The 22,655-nt window shown below is 55.0% G+C and overlaps 1 protein-coding gene across 1 annotated transcript in view; it reads left to right on the top strand.

The window, feature by feature from the left end:
- The window catches only part of COL22A1 (collagen type XXII alpha 1 chain), a 221,792-nt gene that overhangs the window by 36,573 nt on the left and 162,564 nt on the right, over positions 1-22,655 (top strand). Inside the window, exons 4-6 of the mRNA XM_043483931.1 lie at positions 14,921-14,995; positions 19,527-19,638; positions 22,115-22,238. Of these exons, the coding sequence (XP_043339866.1) occupies positions 14,921-14,995; positions 19,527-19,638; positions 22,115-22,238 (311 nt within the window). The remainder of the gene's footprint in view (positions 1-14,920; positions 14,996-19,526; positions 19,639-22,114; positions 22,239-22,655) is intronic.

Below are 22,655 nucleotides of genomic sequence, written 5' to 3'. Positions count from 1 at the left end.
TGCCCAGGAACGTCCCCTTGAGGACCCAGAGAGCCTGTCCAGGGAGAGCCTGGGCCCAGCTGATGGCATGTCTGGGCGGCGTGTCCGGGCTGGGAGTTTGTTTGGGCCTGTATCCCTCGGGGCCTGAGTCTTGTGGTCATCAGAGAGGGCACAGCCCTGCTGGTGGCCTTGTTCCCAGGGACCTAGTCCTCCTGTCTCCACTCTGTCTCCTTTCCCACGTCCCTCTGTGTGGCCCGGAGACTTGGAGGTGAGCTCAGCGCATGCTTGCACGCGTGCACACACACACACACACACACACTTACATACACCCCATAAATCATACATACACCCCCACACTCTTCACCCCCACACACACACTTACAGACACCCCATAAATCATACATATACCCCCCCACACTCTACACACACACCCCCCCCAAACACACACTTACAGACACCCCATAAATCATACATGCACCCCCAGACACTCTGCACATGCCACACACACACTCACATCTGGGAGCACACACGTGCCCACGAGCCGACCCGCCTAGCTCGTCCCCCTGGGTGGATCTGAAGCCGGGGCAGAGCCGGCGGCCGCCCCAGCTGTGGGTTTGGAGCTGCCGCGTGGATGCCTGTGGTCTGGCTCCCGGACCACATCGCCCTCAGGAAGCGAGGCCGGGGGTCCCACCCTTTGCCTGAAGGTCACTGGGAGGTCCTCCCCAGGAAAGCTTGTCTTGATCGAGGTCACACCCTGGAAACGGTCATGGGGTTGCTTAATTCTGATTACGTGCTGGGACATTTTATTGGAAAATTACTGAACGTGACAGAAAACTAAAAACCACCCATCACTCATTCTTGATTTGTGTGCTTGGGGAAGAAGGCAGAGTGGCCCAGCCCGGCCCTGCCCGACGAGGCCCCTGCCTGATGCCTCTGTTGGCTGCATCTGCATGACCCACATGTCCAAACCCCAGAGCTTCTGCCTTTAGCCTCTGCTGAACCAGGGAGGGCAGCTCGTGTCGTCCACACTTCCTGACGGGTGTGTTCCGCTGCACAGAAGGAGCAGGCCCCCTCGCGTCCTGAGTGCTCCCCACCTGACCATCGCTCACTCCTGCTCGGTTCTGGGGTCTTATGATGGTTGTCCTGCCTTTTTAGTCCTGAGCTCTCTGCGGATTTATGCAGGCAGGGAGGCTCCTAGAGCAGGCTTGCACACGCCCTGTGACTCCCCCGGTGCAGCGTGGGCTGCTGGCAGGCCTTGGCACCCAGCACCCTGGGTGAAGCGTCAGGCCCATTAGCTCACCTCTTCCTGTCCTGTTCATTGGTACAAAGAGGATGATGGTGACATTTCTACCTTGTCGAGTGTCCTGAGAATCTGAGGGTTGGGACATGGAAAGTGCTTGACACAATAATGGCCCTGAGCACACACTCGGCAATTGTCTAGTCTTACTGTGTACGCTCGTGTGTGTCAGCGTGTGTGGACTGTACCCGCCAGGCTCCTCTGTCCTTGGGATTCTCTAGGCAAGAATACTGGAGTGGGTTGCCATTTCCGACTCCAGGGGATCTTCCCAACCCAGGGATTGAACCTGCATCTCCTGCATTGGCAGGCCAGCTCTTTACCACTGAGCCACCTGGGAAGCCCCTGTGTGTATATTTATTACTTTCCAGAAAGGTGATTGAGTTTATATGTTTCACTCAGGGCAGTATTTCTCGACCTTTTAAAAATAATTATCTCCCTTGAAGGGAATTTATGTGTTTTGTTTCCTCTCGTTGCCTGCTTCTCTGAAATTGTAATATTACACCTACTATTTATGCTGTTTGGGTAAGTTGAACTTTGGAGGGCCCCGTCTGAAATCTCTCAGATTTTTTCAACCCCTCCCTGAAAGCCATTTTTGCCTCTTTGGAGGCAATATTACCCGCTTTGAGAATGCGTGGTTTCTGGTGTGTGCTAGGATTACAGAATGAGAGTTTGGGGACGGCCTGCGTTCACAGCCTGTCCTCGGTCCCTGGGGAGCTACAGTGTTGTAGCATCCTGGTTGAGCAGATGGACTGAGGTCTAAAGGCTCCAGTTAAACACAAGTTTCTCTGTTTGACAGGTTCCTTTTTTAACCTTTAGTTTTCACTATAAATTGAGGACAGTACTATTACTACCTACTCTCTAGAGCCCAGGGGACATGCACATGAAAGGCTCCCTTCGTAGCCTGGCACAGAGTTTGTGGCCATCATAATTAGGGCACGGCCTTGCCAGCACTTCTGAGTTGTGGCAGAGACTGGATGGAATCCCAGCTCTGCCCCCTGCCCACCGGGGGTGCTTGGGCTGGAGTCTGCGCCTCTCTGAGCCTTGGTCTCCTCATCTGAAAGAATGTGATAGTTACCAATCTGGTGAACAACTTACTGTGGCTCTTGTTGTTTTTATTGCACTGTTTATTATCTTACTTAATACCATGATGCTGGGAAAGATTGAAGGCAAAAGCAGAAGGGGGTTAGCAAAGGACGAGATGGTTATAGCATCACCGACTCAATGGATGTGAATTGGAGCAAACTCCAAGAGATAGTGAAGGGCAGGGAAGCCTGGTGTGCTGCAGTTCATGGGATCACAAAGAGTCAGATGCAACTGAACAACAGCAGTATTTTTATGGCAAATCTATTAAAAAAAAAAAAGTCAAAACCGAAGTTCTCAGGTATAACATGACTGAATCTGAGCTCCTCATCACAGGAGGGAATCAAGCAGAGTCTAGAAGTTCTCGCACTTTGAATTCTGTAAAGGGAACTAGCCTATTCAGGAAGGCAAGCCCATCCTTGACCGAGTGCACGGGCTGGCCAAGTCCAGCCCGCAGGCCGGATCCGCTCAGGCACTGCGTTCACACGCTGGGTTTTATTGGAGGGTGTAGCTCATGTCAGCTTGTTTACATACTGTTGGTGGCTCTGTTCACACAACCACAGGCTGAGCGGTTGTGACGCGACCACATGGCCTGTGAAGCCTGAGGTGTTTACTCTCTGGCTCTGTAGAGGGAAAGATCGCGGACTCCCGACGGTGAGTTCTGATGCAACGGTTGGGAGAATCTGAAGTTGCTGCCGCTGCCTCCTGGGGTGACCCTGGAGAGGGCGTTTCATGGAGTGCTAAGCGGGATGCATGGGGTTCCCACCCACCCATTATATTATAATTTAATATATATTTTATATTATAAATTAATGTATAATATTATAAGTAATATACAATATATTATATACAATCCAACCCATTACACTGTAAATTATAAATTATCCAGAAGGCCTCTTCCCTTCTGTGTCTTGATCATCATCCTGCATAACCCGCTCTCTCACCCCGGGAGCTGTTGCTTTATAGGTGCTTCCTCGCCTTGCCATTTTTTAGGGGTGACTCGTGTATCCTAAAAAGTCCTTCTGCCATCCCAGGTCTTAGACAAGGATTCACACCCCGGTACGACTAGAAAGGACTCAAGGTCAGCTGTGGGTCTGTGTGCTCCCTTCGCACTGCCCGGCTGTGGGATGGTCCCAGCCACGGCGCTGTTTGTCCCTGGGGCCATCCCAGACAGAGTGCATGCACGCAGGCGTGACCGTCTCATTTCCTGGCATCGTCTCGCCAGGAGTTCCGGCTCAGGGAGGGAGGTTAGACTCTGCACTTGCCACAGTGGCTTCATGTTGCATTGGTAAAGGGATGAAATGTAGCGGCCACAGTGAAATTGGCACTTGCAAAACGTATATACACGTATACACAGTCTATATATACACACGTGCCTGTATATAAGTATGCATCTATATAATTAACTCCGTGGAGGAATCCTGCCTTCTGAGTGTCTCTCATGTCCTGTAGCTAGCCTTGACCTAGCTGAACTGGATTCACACTTGTGGGAGGGCGAGCGGGGCACAGGGGTTACAGGGTATCTGGGGCTTTCCAAGAAATGCGGCTGATTAATTGCTATACTTCTGATACAGTCCCACGCTTCCTGGAAGGCTGAAGGAAAACTGTCGTCAAAGCAGCATGTTCTTGGCGACTTTTTGGCTGTAAAATGTGTCTGTCTTTGTCCTTTTCATGACACAGATTCTGGTTTCTTTGAGTTTATCCACATATAAACACAACAAATCACAGACACACAGTCACACAAGCACAGATACACATATGCACTCTAACACACAGGCACGAAAACACACATGCCCACTCATAACACACACATAGATGCATGTATGTGCCTACACACACACGAATCTAGAGAGGGGTGGTCCGTACAGCAAAACCCCCTTCCTCCTGAGCCTCATCCTGGAAGTTATAAAATTACAGTTTTATTAAACATCAGTGCATTTTGGGGCTTTCCAGGCGGTGCTAGTGGTGGTAAAGAATCTGCCTGCAAATGCAGGAGACTTAAGAGATGCAGGTTCAATCCCTGGGTTGGGAAGATCCCCTGGTGGAGGTTATGGCAACCCACTTTGGTATTCTGTCCTGGAGAATCCCATGGACAGAGGAGCCTGGAGGGTTGCAGTCCATAGGCTTGCAAAGGGTCGGACACAACTGAAGTGACTGAGCACACACGTACGCGTGAGAGAGAGAAGGAGAAATGACATGGGGAATAGAAACAAAAAAACCCAGTGCATATGGAGTGTCTCTGCGCTTCTGAAATACCTACATATATTCTGGACGTAGCCAGCGTTGCTTCATCGAGTAGTGAACACATAGTGGGTTTTTTTTTTGTTTGTTTGTTTGTTTTCAATCAATCTCCTGTTCCTTGCATCAGTCTAACAACCGGATGTAAGGATGAGTGACCAAGGAGGTGGGGGCAGTGATGACAGGAACTCTTGGAGGGGCCCCAGCTCCCCTGCAGGGCCAGCCTGGCGTCCCTCAGCGCTTGCTCAGCCTGGGTGTTTTATGCTGCAGCCGTGTCTACCTCGGGCCCCAGATCCTGCCCTGAGCTCAGGTTGAACCAGAGGAGCCTGTACTGGTGGACTCTGTGGGACCCATGGTTCCAGGGGTTGGGATGCAGAGCTGAGCACCTCCAGTGACCTCCGCCTTGACCAAAGCCTACCCAGCACTGGGGAGGCCCTGAGCCCCGAAGCCCAGGCAGGAGAACAAGAGGAAACCTGCCCACTGTGCACTCTGTGTTTCATGTAAGTCCCCGGAAACGGGTCCCATCCCCGCAACGTGGGCCTAGGAGGCGGGCAAAACCCCCTTCCCGTGGCATCTGGGACACGGTGGCCCAGGAGGTCCCACCCGGGAGGTCCCCCCCGGCCCCAGTCTGCCCAGCCCACGCCCAGCCCCTCCTCTTCACAGCTTCTGCTCAGCTGGGCTTGCCTCAACGGTGGCCTTGTAGGGGCAAGGACGCCCCAGGATGCAAGGCTGAGTGCTGTCCACAGACCCCACCAATGGCTGCCCCTCACGGCCCTGGTGCCCCCAGGCTCAGGGTGGAGCAGGAGAGGGAGCTGGAGCAGAGCCCAGCGCCCCGGGCAGGTGGGCTGGGCGGAGCCCCAGAGACGGGGTGGGTGTCCCCGAGAAGGTGGTCTGAGGGCAGGCCTGGGGTGAGCGGAGGTTCGACCAGAGAGCCCAGCACCTGATGATGCCCTGGGGAAGACACGGGGCTGGAAGGGACGGGGCAGCGGCCGTGGTCAGCTGGGAGGAGAGGGCCCCTACCCGCACTCCCTGCGTGAGGTCGGCAGGAAGCCGCACTGCGGGAGGGGCTCCGCAGCCCCGGGGGGCCCGCCTGCCAGTCCTCAGGGGAGGCAGCCATCTGTGGCGGGCGGGCAGCCCAGATGGGGGTCCCCGCACCCTGGACCGTGTGACCTCATGCCTCAGCCTTCCTCCCGGCCTCAGCCCTGGCTCCGCTCAGCAGGCTGCCTCCAGCGGGCTGGTCTGTCCGGGGTGGAGGGTGGCAGCCAGGCTGGCCATGCTGACCCACCAGCCTCCCCACGGCTCCCACGGAAATGCGGCTGGTGGCCGTTTCAGGAACCCACCGCGCTGACCCTTGGGGAGAGGGGCCAGGGCCAGGTGGGCCTGGGGGCCGGCTGTGTCCGCCTCCACCTGGTGCCCTGGTTCCCACCTTGCCACCCGCCCCCTGCCCAACACACACACAGGCGTGCAGTGCTGACACGGTGCATGGCTGAGCCGGGCCCCACTGTCCGAAGAGGGCTCCAGGCCTCTGTCTCTGTTCCCTGACTGGGGACACGACCCAGAGTTTGGACACAGCCTGCACAGTCTGACCCCAGGCCACCTGCTAATGGAGAGGCTGTGGCCGCAAGTAGAAGAGGCTCAATATCTTGCTTGCTCATCCGCCCTGAGACTCACAGATGCTGGTGGGTGGCGGTCGGGGGTGTGCCTGCGAGGAGGCATTTGCGCTCCCGCAGCCTGTCCTCTTTCCTGAGGTGTAGCGGGGAGGTGGTGTGTCCCGGCCACGTGCCGAGGGCCTCGGGTCAGCGCTGCCCCCAGAGCCGGGCTCCCGGGGCCTCTGCCCGCCGTGGGTCTCCCACTTCTCCCCCCACCCCCGGTCTTCCCAGCCCAGTCTCAGCCCCTCTGCCCGGGGCCAGGGGGACATGTCTTGTCCACCCTTCTCTGGAGTCATGTGGTAATTTTGCCACTTTTTTGGTTTTCCTATTTCTCCATCTCCTCAGACTCCATGTTGGAAGGAAAAGAGGGTTCGTTTTGTTTAGTTTTTCACATGGGACCCCTGCCCCGTGTGAAGCCTTGGGGCTGCTCCCCCTCCTCTCTGATCCTGCAGAAGCTCGGGGTTTGGGGGTGTGGACGACAGGCTGGGCCGGGTGACCCCTCGCTGGGCACCTGCATCCTGGGGTGAGGGGGCCGTGACCCCGTGGGGTTGCCGTGACCCCGTGGGGTTGCCGTGGCCCCGTGGGATCGCCGTGGCCTCAGCCCTGAGTCTGGAGCCTCATGTTCTTTCTCTTGTCCAGTCCCTCTTGGGACCCTGAAGCGTGGATGCTCAGGGTGTGGATTCGGTTCTAGAACTGAGGAGACTGTCTCGGAGGGTTGGAGGAGATGGAGGGTGCCTCGCACAGAGAGCACAGCTTCCCCCCACGAAGCCTCCCCCACCCCTGGCCGTCCACACGGCGCTTTTGGGGTGCAGGGCGGGGCCGTGCTGCCGTCCTGCCTGGGGCGTGAGCTCTGCCTCCCAGTGGTGAACTCTGTCACTCGGGGGCCAGTCGCCCGACCCTGTCCTCTGAGATGCTCCCTCTTGTAACCTCCAGGCCTCCTCCCTGCCCTGGGTCCCCCTCCAACCTCATGAGCCTCCCCTTCTCAGCCTCCTTTACTGGTCAGTTCTTATGTCCCAGCGTGTGATGCAGGAGGCTGGGACCTACTCCGAGACCACCTCTCTGCCCTCTTCCTCTCCAAACCATCTCCTCCACTCCCAGCACGTTAAACGCTGTCTGCACACAGGCATCTCCCATATCAAAAGCCAGGAGCCTTGTCTTGGAGACAGAAAGCCAGGCTTATAGATCTGGTTGCTTGCAAACACAGGGTGGCGGGAACTGGACTTGGGTACTCTGATTCCCAAATGGGTTCTTCTTACAGGTTTCCGAACACTCAGAACATCCTTTCTTTCTGGTTCACTCCTCATTTAGTCGGCCACCCGCCTGCCCACTCTGCTTGGCAGAGAGGCCGGGGCCTGACTGCCTCTGCCTGCACACCCCCGTGGCTCTCAGCCACCTCCTGGCTACCCCCCCCCCCGCCCCCATCCTTGCCCTCCGGCATCGGGGCCCTGCCCCTGGCAGAGTGGGATCTCCCACAGGGCCTGTCAGTCTCCACCCCTCCTGGACCACCCCACCTTGTTTCATAGTTGCTCCTCCCTGTTTGCCCCCGGCCCTGGCCCGCGCCTCCGATGGATCACCCTCCTCCTGCTCCCACCTGCCTGCCTCCGCCTCAGACCTCAGACCTCAGTGGAGACACCCTGACCCTCCAGCCAGCTCCGATCCCGCTGTTTGCATCCCCCACTGGCCTCCGCACCTTCCAGGGGTTATGATCACACAGTTCTTGGGGACATCAGTGCCTGACTTGACCGGTTTCCACCCTGTCTGCTGGACGGCAGCTCTGTCAGCACCGAGGACCCCTCACCACGAGCCCTGGACTGGCTCAGCGCCAGGCGCGTGGTGGGCGCTCGTCAGATGTGGCGTGAAGGAGGTTTGCGTTCAGGTGCTTCTCAGATGCCAGGTGCTAACGGTCACTGCTGGGCTGAGCACCTGGGTGCTGGCCGAAGGCTCTACCGCCCTCCTAACTTCCAGCCTCCCCAGGCTCCTCCCTGCCCGGCCTGTAGGAGGTCCTCGCAGTCTCTGGTGACACCTACTGGTGCTCAGCCCACGGGACAGTCCCCAGGAGGAAGGAGGTCCAAGGAACAGGGACAGCTTGAATCACACCCTCCTGGTTGGAGACTTCCAAGGTCACCATATTAACCTCTCTCCCCTGGGCTGGGATTGCCCCCTTCCTACCCAACTCTGTATCCCGGGCAGAGTCATTTCCTCATTGCCCTGAATTGCAGACCCTGCCTGGGGTTAGGAGGTGTCCCCTGTTCCACCTCTGCCCTCTCCCCTCCCTGGACTTCACTGCAGAGCTTGGTACTGCCCCCCACACCCCCCACCCATCAACCCTGGGCCGACCGAGCGGCTTCCTCCCCGGGGCTCTGCCCTCACTGGGACCTTCTAACCCTCTGCTCTTCCTGTGGCTGCTCACTCCCTTCTGAGCTCTCAGCCCAGAGGGCACCAAGCCTGATGTCTTCTCAGACCCCACGTGTGTCCTGGCCCCCACGCCCAGCGCCCCTTACCGGTCAATTTCCTCCGCAGACTGATCACGTGTGACGACCCCTTGCTTCTCTGTGTCTGTCTCTGCCTTTGCTCCCGGCGTCCCCCGTGTCTGGCCTGTGACTCCGGCAGGGCAGGGCTGCCTCGTCTGTGTGTTAACACGTTTGCTCCTCGTGGTGGGATGTCTTGGGTCCAGAAGTGCATATGAGCCCCACGAGGTCCCTGCCATCCTCCAGGCCTCCTGGGGAGGTCCCGGCCCGGCTGCCCTCTGGGACTCCAGGTCATCCCTGGAAACAGCCCTTGTACCCCCCTGCCCATCCCTGGCGATTCTGCTGCCCCCTGCCCTTACAGTCTTCAGCTGCCTAAGCATCCAGGGTACCAGGGCAAGGCTCAAGCCTCCTTCTAGAAAAGTATAATATTGATAACCTGCAAATACTGTACTAGTGAATCACCTTCATAATGTTAAGGCCCATGTGAAAATCCAGAAAAGAAAAAGGAGGCAAAAACCACTTCAAGTTCTGCCCTTCCAGAGGTAGCCACAGTTTAAATGTTAACGTATGTTCTTCCCCATTCTGTATGTATATGTTGAGTTGTGATATCAAGTGTGAAAATGCTGGGGTTGTACTGAGTCTGAATCCTGCTTCTACCGCTAACTAGAAATGTGCTTGGAAGAGGTCATCTAAGCTCTCTTAGACTCAGTTGTCTCATCTGAAAAATGGGCATAACACTACACTGATAGGTGTCACAGAGGAGGCTGAACACTGGCCTCTGCGGCAGAGCATGCCTCAGCCGTGCTCCGGGACCTGTGAGTGTACAGTGTGTGCTCCTATGTTGGGGTCTTACTCCTTCCGATCTTCCTCTCCTGGGTGAGGAAGCTGCTGGAAGCGAGTGATGCTAGCTGGAGATGGTTGGAGAGAGGAGAATGCTGACCATCTGGAAACATCTAACCCGCTTTTGTGAGAGACAGTGGGACCATTCTGGATTTGGCACCAGCAGAGGGTACACTGAAGGGCAGGGTCTTGCCATCTGCCCACCCCAGGTTCCCCAGTGTCCTGCCCAGAGCTGGGTGTAAGCGGGCCCAAGCATTCGGGCCCGATGGGTGGACATCAGAGAGCAGGTGAACCCTCTCAGTGCAGAGTGAGGAAGCCCCGGGTTCATGTCGGGGCGTCCAGAGGCAGAAGGCATGCCCCCGGAAGCAGCAAGCTGGCTGGCTGTCCCCGCAGGCTTTGGAGACAAGACAGACTTGGGTCCTCTGTGCTGGGTGACCTTGGGCCGGTGACCTTGAAGAGAAGCTTCGTGCTGTCGTGGTCCCGAGCCAACGCCGGGGCCAGCGTGCTGGCTTTGCCTCCTGCTCGCTCTGTGGCCTTGGACAGCCTGCTGACTTCTTTATGCCTTCATTTCTGCATCTGTGAACCGCTGCACCTGGCCTGTAAAGCTGGAGGGAGGAGTTGGTCAGACTTGCTGATGGTTCCAACGTGCCTGGCGCAGTGTCTGTGCAAAGCAAGCTGTCTCCCTCTGTCTGCTGACCGCAGGGAAAGCTTGGGCCCCAGGCAGAAGCAGCCCACATTACACGCCCTGCACAGTACTTCGACGTGTGGGCTCTTGGCCTTGGAAGCCCGTGGTTCTAATCGTTATTCCTTTCATCCCTGGGACCTTGGGGCCCAGCTCTCTGGAGCGGGGGTGTGTGGACTGTTTTCCTGGCTGGCCTCCTGGCCTCGGAGGAATGACCCCCTGAGTCTGCTGGGTGTCTGGCCCATGTCTGTCCTCCCCCGCCTCCTCCCCTGCCCACTTGAACCATTGTCATCCTGTCTGTGGTTCACAGCCCTCAGCAGCATGGCCGCGAGGTGATGGATGGGCAGTGAGCGCCTCCTCCCTTGGGCTCTGCTCCCAGCTTCTCCTGGTGCTTCTCAGCTCGGCCGGGGAACCACCCCTGCTTGCTCATTCTAGACAGGTGGCCCTTTATTCAAACCCAGACACCCTTCCTACCTGGTGAGTTTCTTAACCTCTCTTAGCCTCAGTTCCTCCATCTATGTCATGGGAACAGTCTGCCTCCTTGAATGGCTGTTGTGAGTCAGATCTCCAGCGTGACTGGCGCACAGTAGGCACTTAGTAATTGACAGCATCCTCGCATTGTCCTCCCGCTGGAGAAGCTCTGGACTGGGAGCCAGGGGACTGGGAGGCATGTCTGGGACAGCCTGGCGTGTCTCCTCCATACAGAGCTGTGGGTGGGTCAGCACGAAGCAGAGGACGGTAGAGACCCTCTGTGATAACCCTCCTCCCCTGATGCTCAGATACACGCTCCCTTTTTGCAGCTTGGTAAACTGAGGGCAGGTTGAAATGTTTTTCTTCCTGGGAAACTGTAGTGAGTTCCTGGCATGTGTCCCAGGGAGCAGCAGCTCTGATCAGCCAAGACTCAGCCTCTGTTGCGGCTTCTGATGAAAAAGAACCCATCCTGGGGAAAGGGAGATTACATGCCCAGGAAGTCTAGAATGTTCTACCTTCCTAAAGGCTGAGGGAATACGGACATCAATGGGTGAACTGTGGGGGAAACAGGGGCTTTGTCATCAGCCGTATCTTTTTTGTGCTCTCACACTTTCAAAAAGGAAAAGCAACCAGCTCACTGGGAACTAATTAAATATACATTTTGACTGCTGAGAACTCACTCTCCTCCTTAATTCCAGAGCGGCTACTTACATTCATCCTGAATGATAACCTGAAAAGTCTGTATTGATTGGATATGTGATGGTAATCCAGTCTCTCAGTAGCTCCTTTGCTTTTTCTCAAGCTTTTCGCTTGGACTTGGAGGCAGCGGAGTTCCTCTTTCTTCAGTTCTCCTAGACAGTCCTGCAGACGTTCTGTCCTGCGTTTGAAGGAGGACGACGTGAACGTGCCCCTGCCAGCCCCTTCGGCCTACCTGTCCCCGTCCGTCAGGGGAAGTGGAGGCTTTCTCGGACCCCAGCCCGCCCCCACCCACCGCGCGCTGCTGATGTTTATGCCTTTGACCAGAACTGGGTCACAGGTGCATCTCTAGTTGGAGGGGGCGGCTGGAAAGGTGGGGACCATAGGAGTCATAATTGGCTTGGACGTACCACTCACCACTTTTCTCCCTGGGCTGACAATGCTGCTCATCTGAATAAAAGTGACATTGTTTTCACCAGGAGGAAGTGAGGGATGGGTGTTAGGGCGGCAGCTAACAGTGCCTGACCCACTTTGGTGGCTGGGGTCCTGGACTCTGAATTCTTCTCAGCTGGATGTCCACACAATGAAGCCCTTTCCTGGGAGGCATCTGGTCTACCACTCAGCATTTACCTCTTGGCTCAGGCATCCACTGGTCCTTCCGTTCAGCATGGACTCACCTCCCGTTCTGAGCCTGGAGCCGGGAAGGCAGTGGAGACAGAGCTGGACTGAGACTCAGCCGGGCCTCTAGACTTAGTGGGGAGGCAGCCACGCTGGTCAGCACCTTCAGCACGGTGCCACCAGCTCTAGGACACGGGACCCTGCCGAGGGGTCCTCACCCAGGCTGAGGTGAGTGGGAGCAAGGCCCAGGGGGCTGCTGATCAGAGTCTGGAGGGTCAAGCAGGAGGACGCTATGAGGCAAGGTGACACAGGGTGTCAGGGCAGCCCTGGCACTTTCTGGAGCTGACCTATCCCAGGCCCTGGCCACAGTCAGCCCATGAGTGCCCTGAAGGCAGGGATGCCGTCTTACACTGTTTTCTCATTTGTGGGTCCTTAAAACTAGCTCAGGATCTGGATTCTTTCTGGACCTCTGTAAGTATTTAAGTTCCAATAAGCAAGTTCATGTGGAAATAAATAGATCATTATCCAAGAGGTGGACATGTCTTGGCCAAAGGTATGTAGTTATGGGCTGAGAGTGACTTTGGGTGCTCTTCCCCACTCCCTGCAAAGAGGTGATCCTCCAGGGCCCCCTCTTCCCTGGGGAGCCTGGATGCAGGGTGTATTTTGTCCTGCCATTTGTAAGCCATTTGTCCTGACTTATTAAGTCAGTTATAAATTCCCTCTTGAGGCTTTGGCGTATATGGGGCTTAGTGATGGCTCCCATGAGGGGACTGGCAGGTGGTGTGGGGACTGATGTGTTAGGCACATGCTGACGTCTCTGAAACGTTTCCATCTTCTCTGTGTTCGTGGCCTTTGAACTGTCTTTGACCATCCAGTTTCGGGAATCAGGGCCTCCCCCTGGGATATTTGCAGAGACAGAGGCTCAGTGGCTTTGCCTGCCCTTAGCTCCAGCTGTCAGACTCCGGGGGTTTGCTCATAATCAAGGCTGGAAAGTTCTGAGTCAACTCATTTTAAATGATGCACAGTCCCAGCCCATCCCTCTGGCGGCCTGCCAACCTTGAAGCAGTTGGTTGTCACCCGCAGCTGCCGCTGTCCTGGGTGGCGCGGTCTGTATTCTGCACAGCGCCAGCATACACTTGCATATATGTGGTTCTAGACATAGACAGCTCTGTGCTCTTTCCAAAATAACGCCTTCCTTGGGGCCTGTCAGACCTCTGGTGCCTTCCGGGATAAATGTTAAAAATACCTCCTCCCAAATCAGGGAGAATCCCATTCTTGCTCCTCACTTCTGATTGGTAAAGGGGCCCACAGTGAAACACTTGGACTGAAAAGAAATCATCGTACGTGAAATCTGTGGGATGACAGAACTGCCTGATCAGGTGTGATTATTACAATAATGTATGTTACCAGATTGCTTCCAGGGCAGGGTGGCGTCTATGCTGAGTTGCCTCTGATGATAAATTTAAGTCCTGTTATGGCTTGATCTTGCCCATCCTCCAAGCTACCTTACGACAAGTGTGTTCTTTGAAAGGTGTCCCATGTCACAGACGCTAACATGGAGAAAGAGATTAGGGGACTCGCAGGGAAGCCAACACTGGGGCCCTAGACTTTAACATTCACAGTGGGTTCCCTGTCTAGGATTTTTAAAAATTGAAGTATAATTGATTTACAATGATGTGTTAGCTTCAAGTGTGCAGAAAAGTGATTTAGCCATGCACATATATGTATATATACATGAATTCTTTTTCAGTTTCTTTAATATTCTATTGTAGGTTATTACAAGATATTGACTATAGTTCCCTGTGTTATATGTACAGTATGTCCTAGTTGTTTATCCAGTATATATATGTGTGTGTATATACATATATATATAGTAGTTTGTATCTGCCAATCCGAAACTCCTAGTTTATCCCTCCCTACCCTTTCCTCGGGAAGAGAAGGGGACGACAGAGGATGAGATGGTTGGGTGGCATCACCGACTCGATGGACATGAGTTTGAGTGAACTCTGGGAGTTGGTGATGGACAGGGAGGCCTGGCGTGCTGCAGTCCATGGGGTCGCAGAGAGTCGGACATGACTGAGTGACTGAACTGAGCTGAACTGACCCTTTCCCCTTTGGTAACAATAAGTTTCTGGGATTTTTAGGGCAACTGAAAGAATCCCTTTTCCTTCCCATTTTTTTTTAAAGTGAGAAGTCATGAAGATGTTTAGATATGTAATGCCATATATTGACATATGTTTTACTGTGTGACTTCCTCCATTGCTTCTGTATAACTGAGCAGTCTTGCTTCCTCTGGGATTTGCCTGGAATGGCACCTAAAGCTCCCTCAGGCAGCATAACAGACACCTTGCGGGTGGGCCCCCATCACGTTTCCATTGACTCCTCTCTGACCTGGGATTCTCATCTATAAGTTCGTGCCTTTGTGAGTGACAGTCGCTCTCTGCCTGGGTCCCTTTTTGCTCTTTAGTCCGGCTGGCTGAGTCTTACTGTTGCTTCAGGAGACACCCCAAGCGTTGCCTTTCCGGGAAAGCTTCCCTGACCTCCCAGGCTGGGCTGGGTGTTGGATCCTGAGACCCCCCCAGGAGCCCAGACCCGCTCTGTCACTTAGGACCCTGTTGATCCTGTGGGCATCGCTCTTTGGCTCCCTCTAATGGACACACTGTGAGCTCCTTGTTGGGACCCTGCCTGCTCCTCTGTCACCTCTGGGCACGGCACTGGCAGGAGGGCCCATGCTTATCAGCAGTAAACCAAACTCCCGATCAATCGGTGTGGCCCTGCTTCTGCCGCTGCTCCTGGCTAGATGCCCCACGTGCTGGGGGTGGGGCGGGGTCTCTGCCTTGTCACTTTCCACGGAGGGAACGTCATGATTGCTCATCAGTCTCTTTCCTCTCTCCCTTCCCAGATGTGCTCTGCCCCAGCGTTCGCGTGGAAGGAGATCGCTTTAAGCACACCAATGGCGGAACCAAGGAGATCACAGGTACGAGAAACCGCCATCCAGCACAGCTTGCTTTGCGATGCCATTTGCCAGACGTGAATCTTCCCTGGTGGCTCAGACTGTAAAGAATCTGCCTGCAATGCAGCAGACCCAGGTTCGATCCCTGGGTTGGGAAGATTCCCCTGGAGAAGGAAATGGCAACCCACTATAGTATTCTCACCTGGAGAATCCCATGGACAGAGGAGCCTGGCGGGCTACAGTCCATGGGGTTGCAAAGAGTCAGACACGACTGAGCGACTGACACTTCCACTTTGTTCTTTGCCGGACTTGACCATGACCCTCCTGGACTCAAGGGTGGTAGCTTTGGTGGTCCGGTCCTCATCCCCGTCTTTCACCAAAGTCCTGGGGTTGGTTTGAGCTGTGCAGGTAGCAGCTCCCCTCCACGAACCGCCCACCAGGGGAGGCCATTCATGTCTTCCATCTGGGAGTCGGTGGTGATGCTATAGGTGTCGGTAGAGAATGAAGTAGGATGAGGGACGTGGGGAATGAGTAAGTGATGGGCAGCCCGAGTAAGAGGGTGAATAAATAGCTGCATTTGGGCGTGAAGGAGAGAGTGAATCAGAGTTATAAATATAGGAGCAAATCAGTGGATGAGGGAGCAGAGACACATGACTGCAGAGCCAGCAGCAGAAATAAACACTGCAGGGGCTTTCTCCGTACACGACGGGGTGACTGGGGGTACGCAGGGGCGGCTGAGCCAGCTTCCCCTTCGTCCTGGCGGTGACGAGTGTCTGTCTACTGCTGCCTGTGGCCGGGTGTCCTGCAGACACCTTAGGTGCGTGATCACAGGGGAGCGTTCTCCCCCTCCAGGACAGCAGCCCAGCTCTCCTCACCAGTGCCGGCCGGGTCGGGAGCCCCATCTGTCTACCCCAAAGCGTCTCGGGTCCAGTGAAGTCTCCCTCCCGAGGCAGTGAGCCATGGGTGATGAGGACCAGGTGTCTCGTAGGTGCCGCACTCCCCTGCTCCTACCCCAGGGACCCCACCTGCCCACGTGAACGTTCCAGCATCTGCATCTTGGTGCCTGGGGGATGTTTCTAGAATGGCAGGAGACTGTGCTGCCTGTGTGCACAGCAGGTGAGATGAATCAGGGGGTTAACCCTCTTTGGGCGTCACGGAGTAACCCAGCCCTCAGCCAGTGACCACGGGTGAAGAAACACTCAGGCCCTCTGACCCACTTCCTAGAGCGTCCCAGCGGGGTCCCACCACAGCTGCTCGCCGGGGCTGAGGCTGGAGTTAAGGAGAGAAAGTGCTGCAGACCTGCCAAGTTCAGCGTAGCCGGGTAATGGGAGCAGCTTTTGTAAAAGATGTGGTTCGCAAAGGCTCATCTCCAGGTGTTTCCTTAAGTGGCTGCAGCTAGTCTTCCGGCTCAGTGGGGCTGGAGCAGCGAGGACGGGGTGGAGAACAGATCAGGCATTTGGAGGCGGCGCTCTGGGACTCAGTTTACCCACTTCCGACATAATGTCTCTTAGGACCCCTCCCAGCTCTGAAAACTGAACATTCTGCAGATTCTAGCACCTACAATGTTATGCAGTGCTCTCTGGAGTTTTTTTAATGGTGAAAGAAGGTGCTGGGCACGGTTTTACTTTGAAACTTGGCCACAGACGTTCTGATGGGTCTCTCCTTCTGCCTGCTCTCTGATGTCCAGATAATCATCACCGAGTCCCAACTGTCTCAGACGGTCCCAGCCCAGTGCTTCTTCCCTCCCCTCCTCGCCAGCCCCGGGTTTCCAGTCCAGTCCTCCCTGGTCCCCCAGCTCCTCCATCCCTGTGGTGAGAGTGACCTCTGAACACAGGCGCAGAGCTGTGTTTCTCCCTGCTTTAAAGCCCTTCCTTGGCCTCCACCTCCTGCAGAAAGAAACTCAGACTGCCTCATGTGGCCGTCGGAGCCTGGCCTGATCTGCACCCACCTCACTCACTCCTTGGTCCCCCTCTCGTTGTTCCTGACATCCCGAAATAGTGGGGATTCTCGGAAGGAACCTCGCTGACTCAGGTCCGGTGACCTTTGCACATCCAGTACAGGTGAGCTGAACAGGCACACCTTGGATGCCCTTCCCTCCTCCTCTCCCCAGATTTCACTTGTTCTTTAAATTCAGGCCAGGCCTTGCCTCCTCTCGGGAGCCCTCTTTGATGTCTCCTCAGCTGGGCCAGGCAGATACTCCATGTGCTCCTATATAAGCCTAGACATCTCCCTCCTTCCCATCTACCCACTATACGGACGATGCTCACCTCTGTGCCCATTTCTCTGTGGACAGTAGACTTCAGGCAGTGGGAGGCACATTGGGAGTTTTGTCCTGTTGATTACTGAAATCTGAGCAGCCAATGGGGCATCTTAAGATGTAGGAAAACTGGAGTGGTTTAGTGAATTCCTTTCTTCTCTCCTTCCCTCTTTCCACCAGTGGAGCCTCAGTGAAGAACAACAGCAGATTCCATCCTTTTTGGGGGATGGAAGCATGAATCAGATCAGTCCCCACCCCGCCCCAATTGCTCAGCTTCCTCCACGGACACAGACACTGTGTGCACCTTGGCCAAACCCACTGGAGACTGGGAAGTGACTCTCATGCCCGGGGCGTCCACCGAAGCTTGGTCCCTCGCAGACCTTTGAAGGACTCCGGGCGGTGGTCACGGTGTCCCTGATGCCATTTGCTTTAGCTGAGTCCACGACTTTAGGGAGGTGCCCCCTCGCACTTTCTGCATTAAACCATTGCCTCTTTATCTCTCGGTGCATCACATCCGAGTCCGCTTACCTCAGGAACATTTTTCATTTTCCTTCCCAGCCTTTATTTACTGCAGGTAATTCATCTTTCTCTTGGTGCCCTTTGCTGCCACCTCATTAATTGCTTGTTGTTCAGTTTCATGGTTTTTAAGTCTTTGTTTTTATTCATGGAAACCAGTGAAAGTGGAATTAGGCAGTAGAGCATATGTTTGCTTTTTGAAAAGTCTTTTTTTTTGTTCTCTCACAAATAACTGCTACAGGGAAGCCCAACTGAAGGTGGAGGTTTCCAGGAAGAGGGATGGCACTGTGAAGGGAAGGAACAGGCCTCTTTCCTGTTCAACCCTGGCACCGTGCTGTGTGGGCATCGGGCACGTGCCTGTGGGATTTTGAACCCACTCTGTTGAGTGAGAGCTGGTGCTCCTTGGAACCTCTGGGGGCCAGTTCTCCCAGCTTGCCACCAATGCTGACATGTGCTTGGCTCAGAGTAGGCTCTCAAAAAATACCTCTTGAATGAATAAATGAAATCCATGGACAGAGGTAGTGGGATGGGAGATTGCAGTCATTGTCAGGGGAAGTAATTAACATGAAAAGTATTTTATGGATTTTTCACTGCATGTCAGGCTCTGTATGATGAGCTTTGTATCATATCGTTCAAGCTTCACCACAAGCCTCGTGAGTTGCATGCAAAGACAGTCCCCTTTCTACAGATGAAGAAATGGGTGCTCAGAGAAATCAGGCACCCTGCCTAAGGTCACATAGCTAGGACCTCATGGTCAGGAGGAAATGGGAAAACCCACTCCAGTATTCTCTGACCTGGAGAATCCCATGAACGGAGGAGCCTGGCAGGGCTGCAGCCCATGGAGTCTCAGAGAGTCAGACACGATGGAGAGACTAACACTTTCACTTTCAGGGTCAGCCCAGGTGGGTCTGGCTCTACTACGAATCAGACTCTCGGTCGGAGCTCTGTACTTTCTGTCCTTGCAGCTCCTTGCGCAGAGTTCGGAACAGACAGGCTCTCAGGAATACAAGTTGGATGACTCAGTCATCTCTTAGGACAGAATTTCTTGGTAGAAGATGTTTTAATCATCCTAACGTGAGAGTTCGTTTCCTGTTTTCCGTGGCCGTGCTCCAGAGTGTTGGAGCCAGAGGAACCTTCCTGGCGAATCGTGGGTTCGGTGCTGCCGATGCTGAGCAGCACTGTAGCCCTGGGGATATGGAGACGGGAGAGGCCCGGTGCCTGCCCCGGGGTGGGCCTCCCTTCACCGGCCGGGAGCACTTCCTTCCCCAGGGACGCGGTGTCAAGCCGATGCATCCCACTGATGCGTCCGTGTGGGCGTTGTGGTTGGGCTTCTCTGAGGACCGTATCTGCAGGACTCAAACCAGCCCCCCATGCTGGTCCAGGCGGTTTTGTAGAGGGTCGTGGGTCAGGGTGTGTGGCTGGTGGTGCAGAATCCCAAGGAATAACCGGCCTGCTGAGTCAGCTTCCTACCCTGTGTTGAGTGACCACCTGGGGTCCTTAGGACAGCCTCAGGTGAGGTGTCAACCTTCTGTCACAACCAAGCGCCGAGGCTCCTGTGGGTTATGTCGCTGCTCAGCATCACAGATACGTGACTGACCTGGATGCCCCCCGCCCCGTCCAGCCTGCTCCCCTGAGTCTCAAGATCATGTTTTTCCCATTACTGCCCATGACGAGTGAGCGAGGTCCTCTCTTGGAACCAAAACAAAGCGAAAGACACCTTTCTGTTACTGCAGTATCACAGACAGTCGTCTTCTCTCTGATGTGTCTCGTCTCTTTGGACAGGTTTTGACCTGATGGACTTGTTCAGTGTGAAGACGCTCTTGGGGGAGAGAGAGAACGGGGTGCAGAGCTCTTACGTCCGGATGGGATCCTTCCCTGTGGTGCAGAGGACCGAGTGAGTGCTGGCTTCCCCCGCCTCCCCCAGACCTGCCCCGGACGCCTCAGCAAGGGCGGGAAGGAGCCGGTGAGCTTGGTTGCTCGCTGAGCACTGGGTAGGGGTTTAGCCTACAGAGTGCCTGGTAAGATCACCCTGAGATGAGGCATCCATCACTGACCCTGGAAATTCTACCTGTTTCTTAAATGATCTGTTCCCAGTGATGTTACTGGTCCCCCAGTCCTCCTACACTCATCTCTCTATATGGATTTGGGGCTTCCCTGGTGGCTCAGAGGTTAAAGCGTCTGCCTGCAATGCGGGAGACCTGGGTTCAATCCCTGGGTCTGGAAGATCCCCTGGAGAAGGAAATGGCAACCCACTTCAGTACTGTTGCCTGGAGAATCCCATGGACGGAGGAGCCTGGTAGGCTACAGTTCACGGGGTTGCAAAGAGTCGGACATGACTGAGCGACTTCACTTTCTCCATTCACTCATGCATGTATTTATTTATTTTTTTTTTGTCTCAAAATGGGACAGTAACTCGTTCAAAATCTCATAGTCCCTAGGAAGCAGAAGTTGGCCTCAAACTCCGGTCCTCCAACTCCAGTCCCTCTACACTCTCCTGTATTTCTGTGTATGTATGAACAGCCAAAGAAAAAGTCTTAGTCTCTTGATAGATTTACAGGAAGGTAGTGACAGAGATAGAGATAGGAGCATGCCCTTAAGTTACTGTAGGTTTGGTTCCAGACCACCACAGTAAATTGAATGTCGAAACAAAGCAAGTCACACGTTTTTTGGTTTCCCAGTGTGTATCAAAGTTACGTTTACATCAAACTGCAGTCTGTTAAGTGTGCAACAGCATTGCGTCTAACAAAACAATGTACATATCTTAGTTGAAAAAGAGTACTGTGTGATAGTGACCCCAGTGGACTTGCTTGGTGCAGAGTAGTCACCAGTCTTCCGTTTTAAAACAACACAGTATCTTCAAAGCTAAAGCAGTATCTAAACACAGTATCTTTAGTAAAGCTAAAGCAAAACGAGGCATGCCTGTGTATTGATACACAGATGTAGATATAGTTATAAATACGTAGATACAGCATATACATGGGCTTCCCAGGTGGCTCAATGGGTAAAGAATCCACCTGCCAATGCAGGAGATGCGAGAGATGTGGGTTCAGTCCCTGGGTTGGGAAGATCCCCTGGAGAAGGAAATGGCAGCCCACTCCAGTATTCTTGCCTGGAAAATTCCATGAACAGAGGAACCTGATGGGCTACAGAGTTGGACACAATTGAGCGACTGAACACATACACACCATAATATATCTGTATGTTACACATACATGTGTGTTGAGATGTAAGTGTATTTGGAGAATCAGTGGCAGAGTTGGCCTCATTGATGCAATAAGATAAAAAAGGAAGTAAAGGGCAACGTCCGTCTGAGGCTCCCAAGCCCATGTGCATGCAGACCCTCCCATGGGCAGTGATCGGGGGTGGCCCTGACTCCCGGGGAGGCCCAGGGGAGTGATGGGCGCTGCTCCCACCTCTGGGGTGTGATCCAGGGTGGAATCTCAGCTCAGAGAATGACTCTGAGCAGCTGGGCCGACTCTCAGCTTGGATCTGAGACCTGAGAATCAGAGCAGGAGGACCAGTCTTTGCTCGCAGCTCCTACAGCCAAACCAAGGGTCCCTGAGGGTCCACGGGTCTGAGAACCAGGAAGCCAGACACCCCCTCATTTCCCGTCCTGGCTCTTGGGCCAGACAGCCTCCACCCACTCCAGTGCAGAAGCAGTGCCTCTGAGCAGGGCATGCAGGGCAACAGCTGATGGTGACGAGGGGCGCTCTGGAGACCAGCTAGTCTCTAGGGGGCAGCCTCTGCTGGGCCGCTGAGCACCGGGAGTTTTGCCACGACAGCCGGCTGCCCTCAGCTGGGACAGGAGTGTCACATCTCTGCACGCTCCTGACCCCTGGCGGGGAGCCGCTCCCTCGGGATGCTGTCGGCAAAGGGCAGTGTGCCTGCCGTGAATGGCTGTCTGGGCTGGAGCTGATGGGGTTGAGGGACTTCACAGATAAGAGCTGGCCCCCCACGCTCTGCAGGAAACCAGTGCTCTATGGGGACGGAGGGTGTCCTGTGATGTGGGGCAGCGACCAGGCAGGATAAGACACCCCTGTGTGGCCTTCCTGGGGGGCAGCAGGCAGGGAGAGGTGAGGGCTGGCACACTCAGCTTCATCTGACCCCAGGGCGGGAGGCAGTGTAGCGTCTCATTGATTTTGGAGAGATGGAAGCGGAGAGCACGGAGGGGAGGTGGATTTGAAGGGACAAGACAGGGCTCAGAAAGAGTTGTGTGGAGGCCCTGCTGGAAGGAAAAGGCAGTGAAGACAGGTGACAAGGTAGACTTCTGAAATCCACAAGGTCAGCGTGGCAAGACTCAGTGACCCCGGGGTGCGTGGGCTTCCTTTGCAGCCTCCGCTCTCAGCCTGGCGTCTCTTGTCTCCCTCCAGGGACGTGTTCCCGCAAGGCTTGCCCGATGAGTACGCCTTTGTCACCACCTTCCGGCTCAGGAAATCGTCCCGGAGAGAAGACTGGTATATCTGGCAGGTCATCGACCAATACGGCATCCCGCAGGTGTGAGCCGCATGCCGTGTCCCGGTGCGGGCTTCTATCTCCTCCTCACGGGCAGAGCAGCACCCCCTGTGTTTTCTCCAGGGGTCCTTGTCTTGGGCCCTGAAAATGGAGAGTCCAGTGTATCCAGGCCCAGGGCACCTGCAGGGACTGGGAGACCCCCGGGGATCCCCCGGGGACTGAAGCCTCCTTTTTCCCCTGATGGCTAAGTGCCCAGCACCGTGGTGGGCTGAAGGCCTAGTTCCTTTCTCAGGGACCCTCAACCCAGCCAGGGAGGTGGCAGCCAGCACCGCTGTCCTATAGCACGTGTTGTTAGCAGCATGTTCATGATGTAGTGGAGGAAACCGGCTCAGAGTTGGCACGACTAGGGCTCAGACCTTGTGTCTGGTCCTTTCTTGGTGTGGGCTCTGAGCCACATTG

This window comes from Cervus canadensis, chromosome 12, assembly GCF_019320065.1.
Source record: "Cervus canadensis isolate Bull #8, Minnesota chromosome 12, ASM1932006v1, whole genome shotgun sequence".
NCBI lineage: Eukaryota > Metazoa > Chordata > Mammalia > Artiodactyla > Cervidae > Cervus > Cervus canadensis.
The sequence above is the reverse complement of the archived record's forward strand: the minus strand, read 5'-3'. Positions and strand labels throughout refer to the sequence as shown.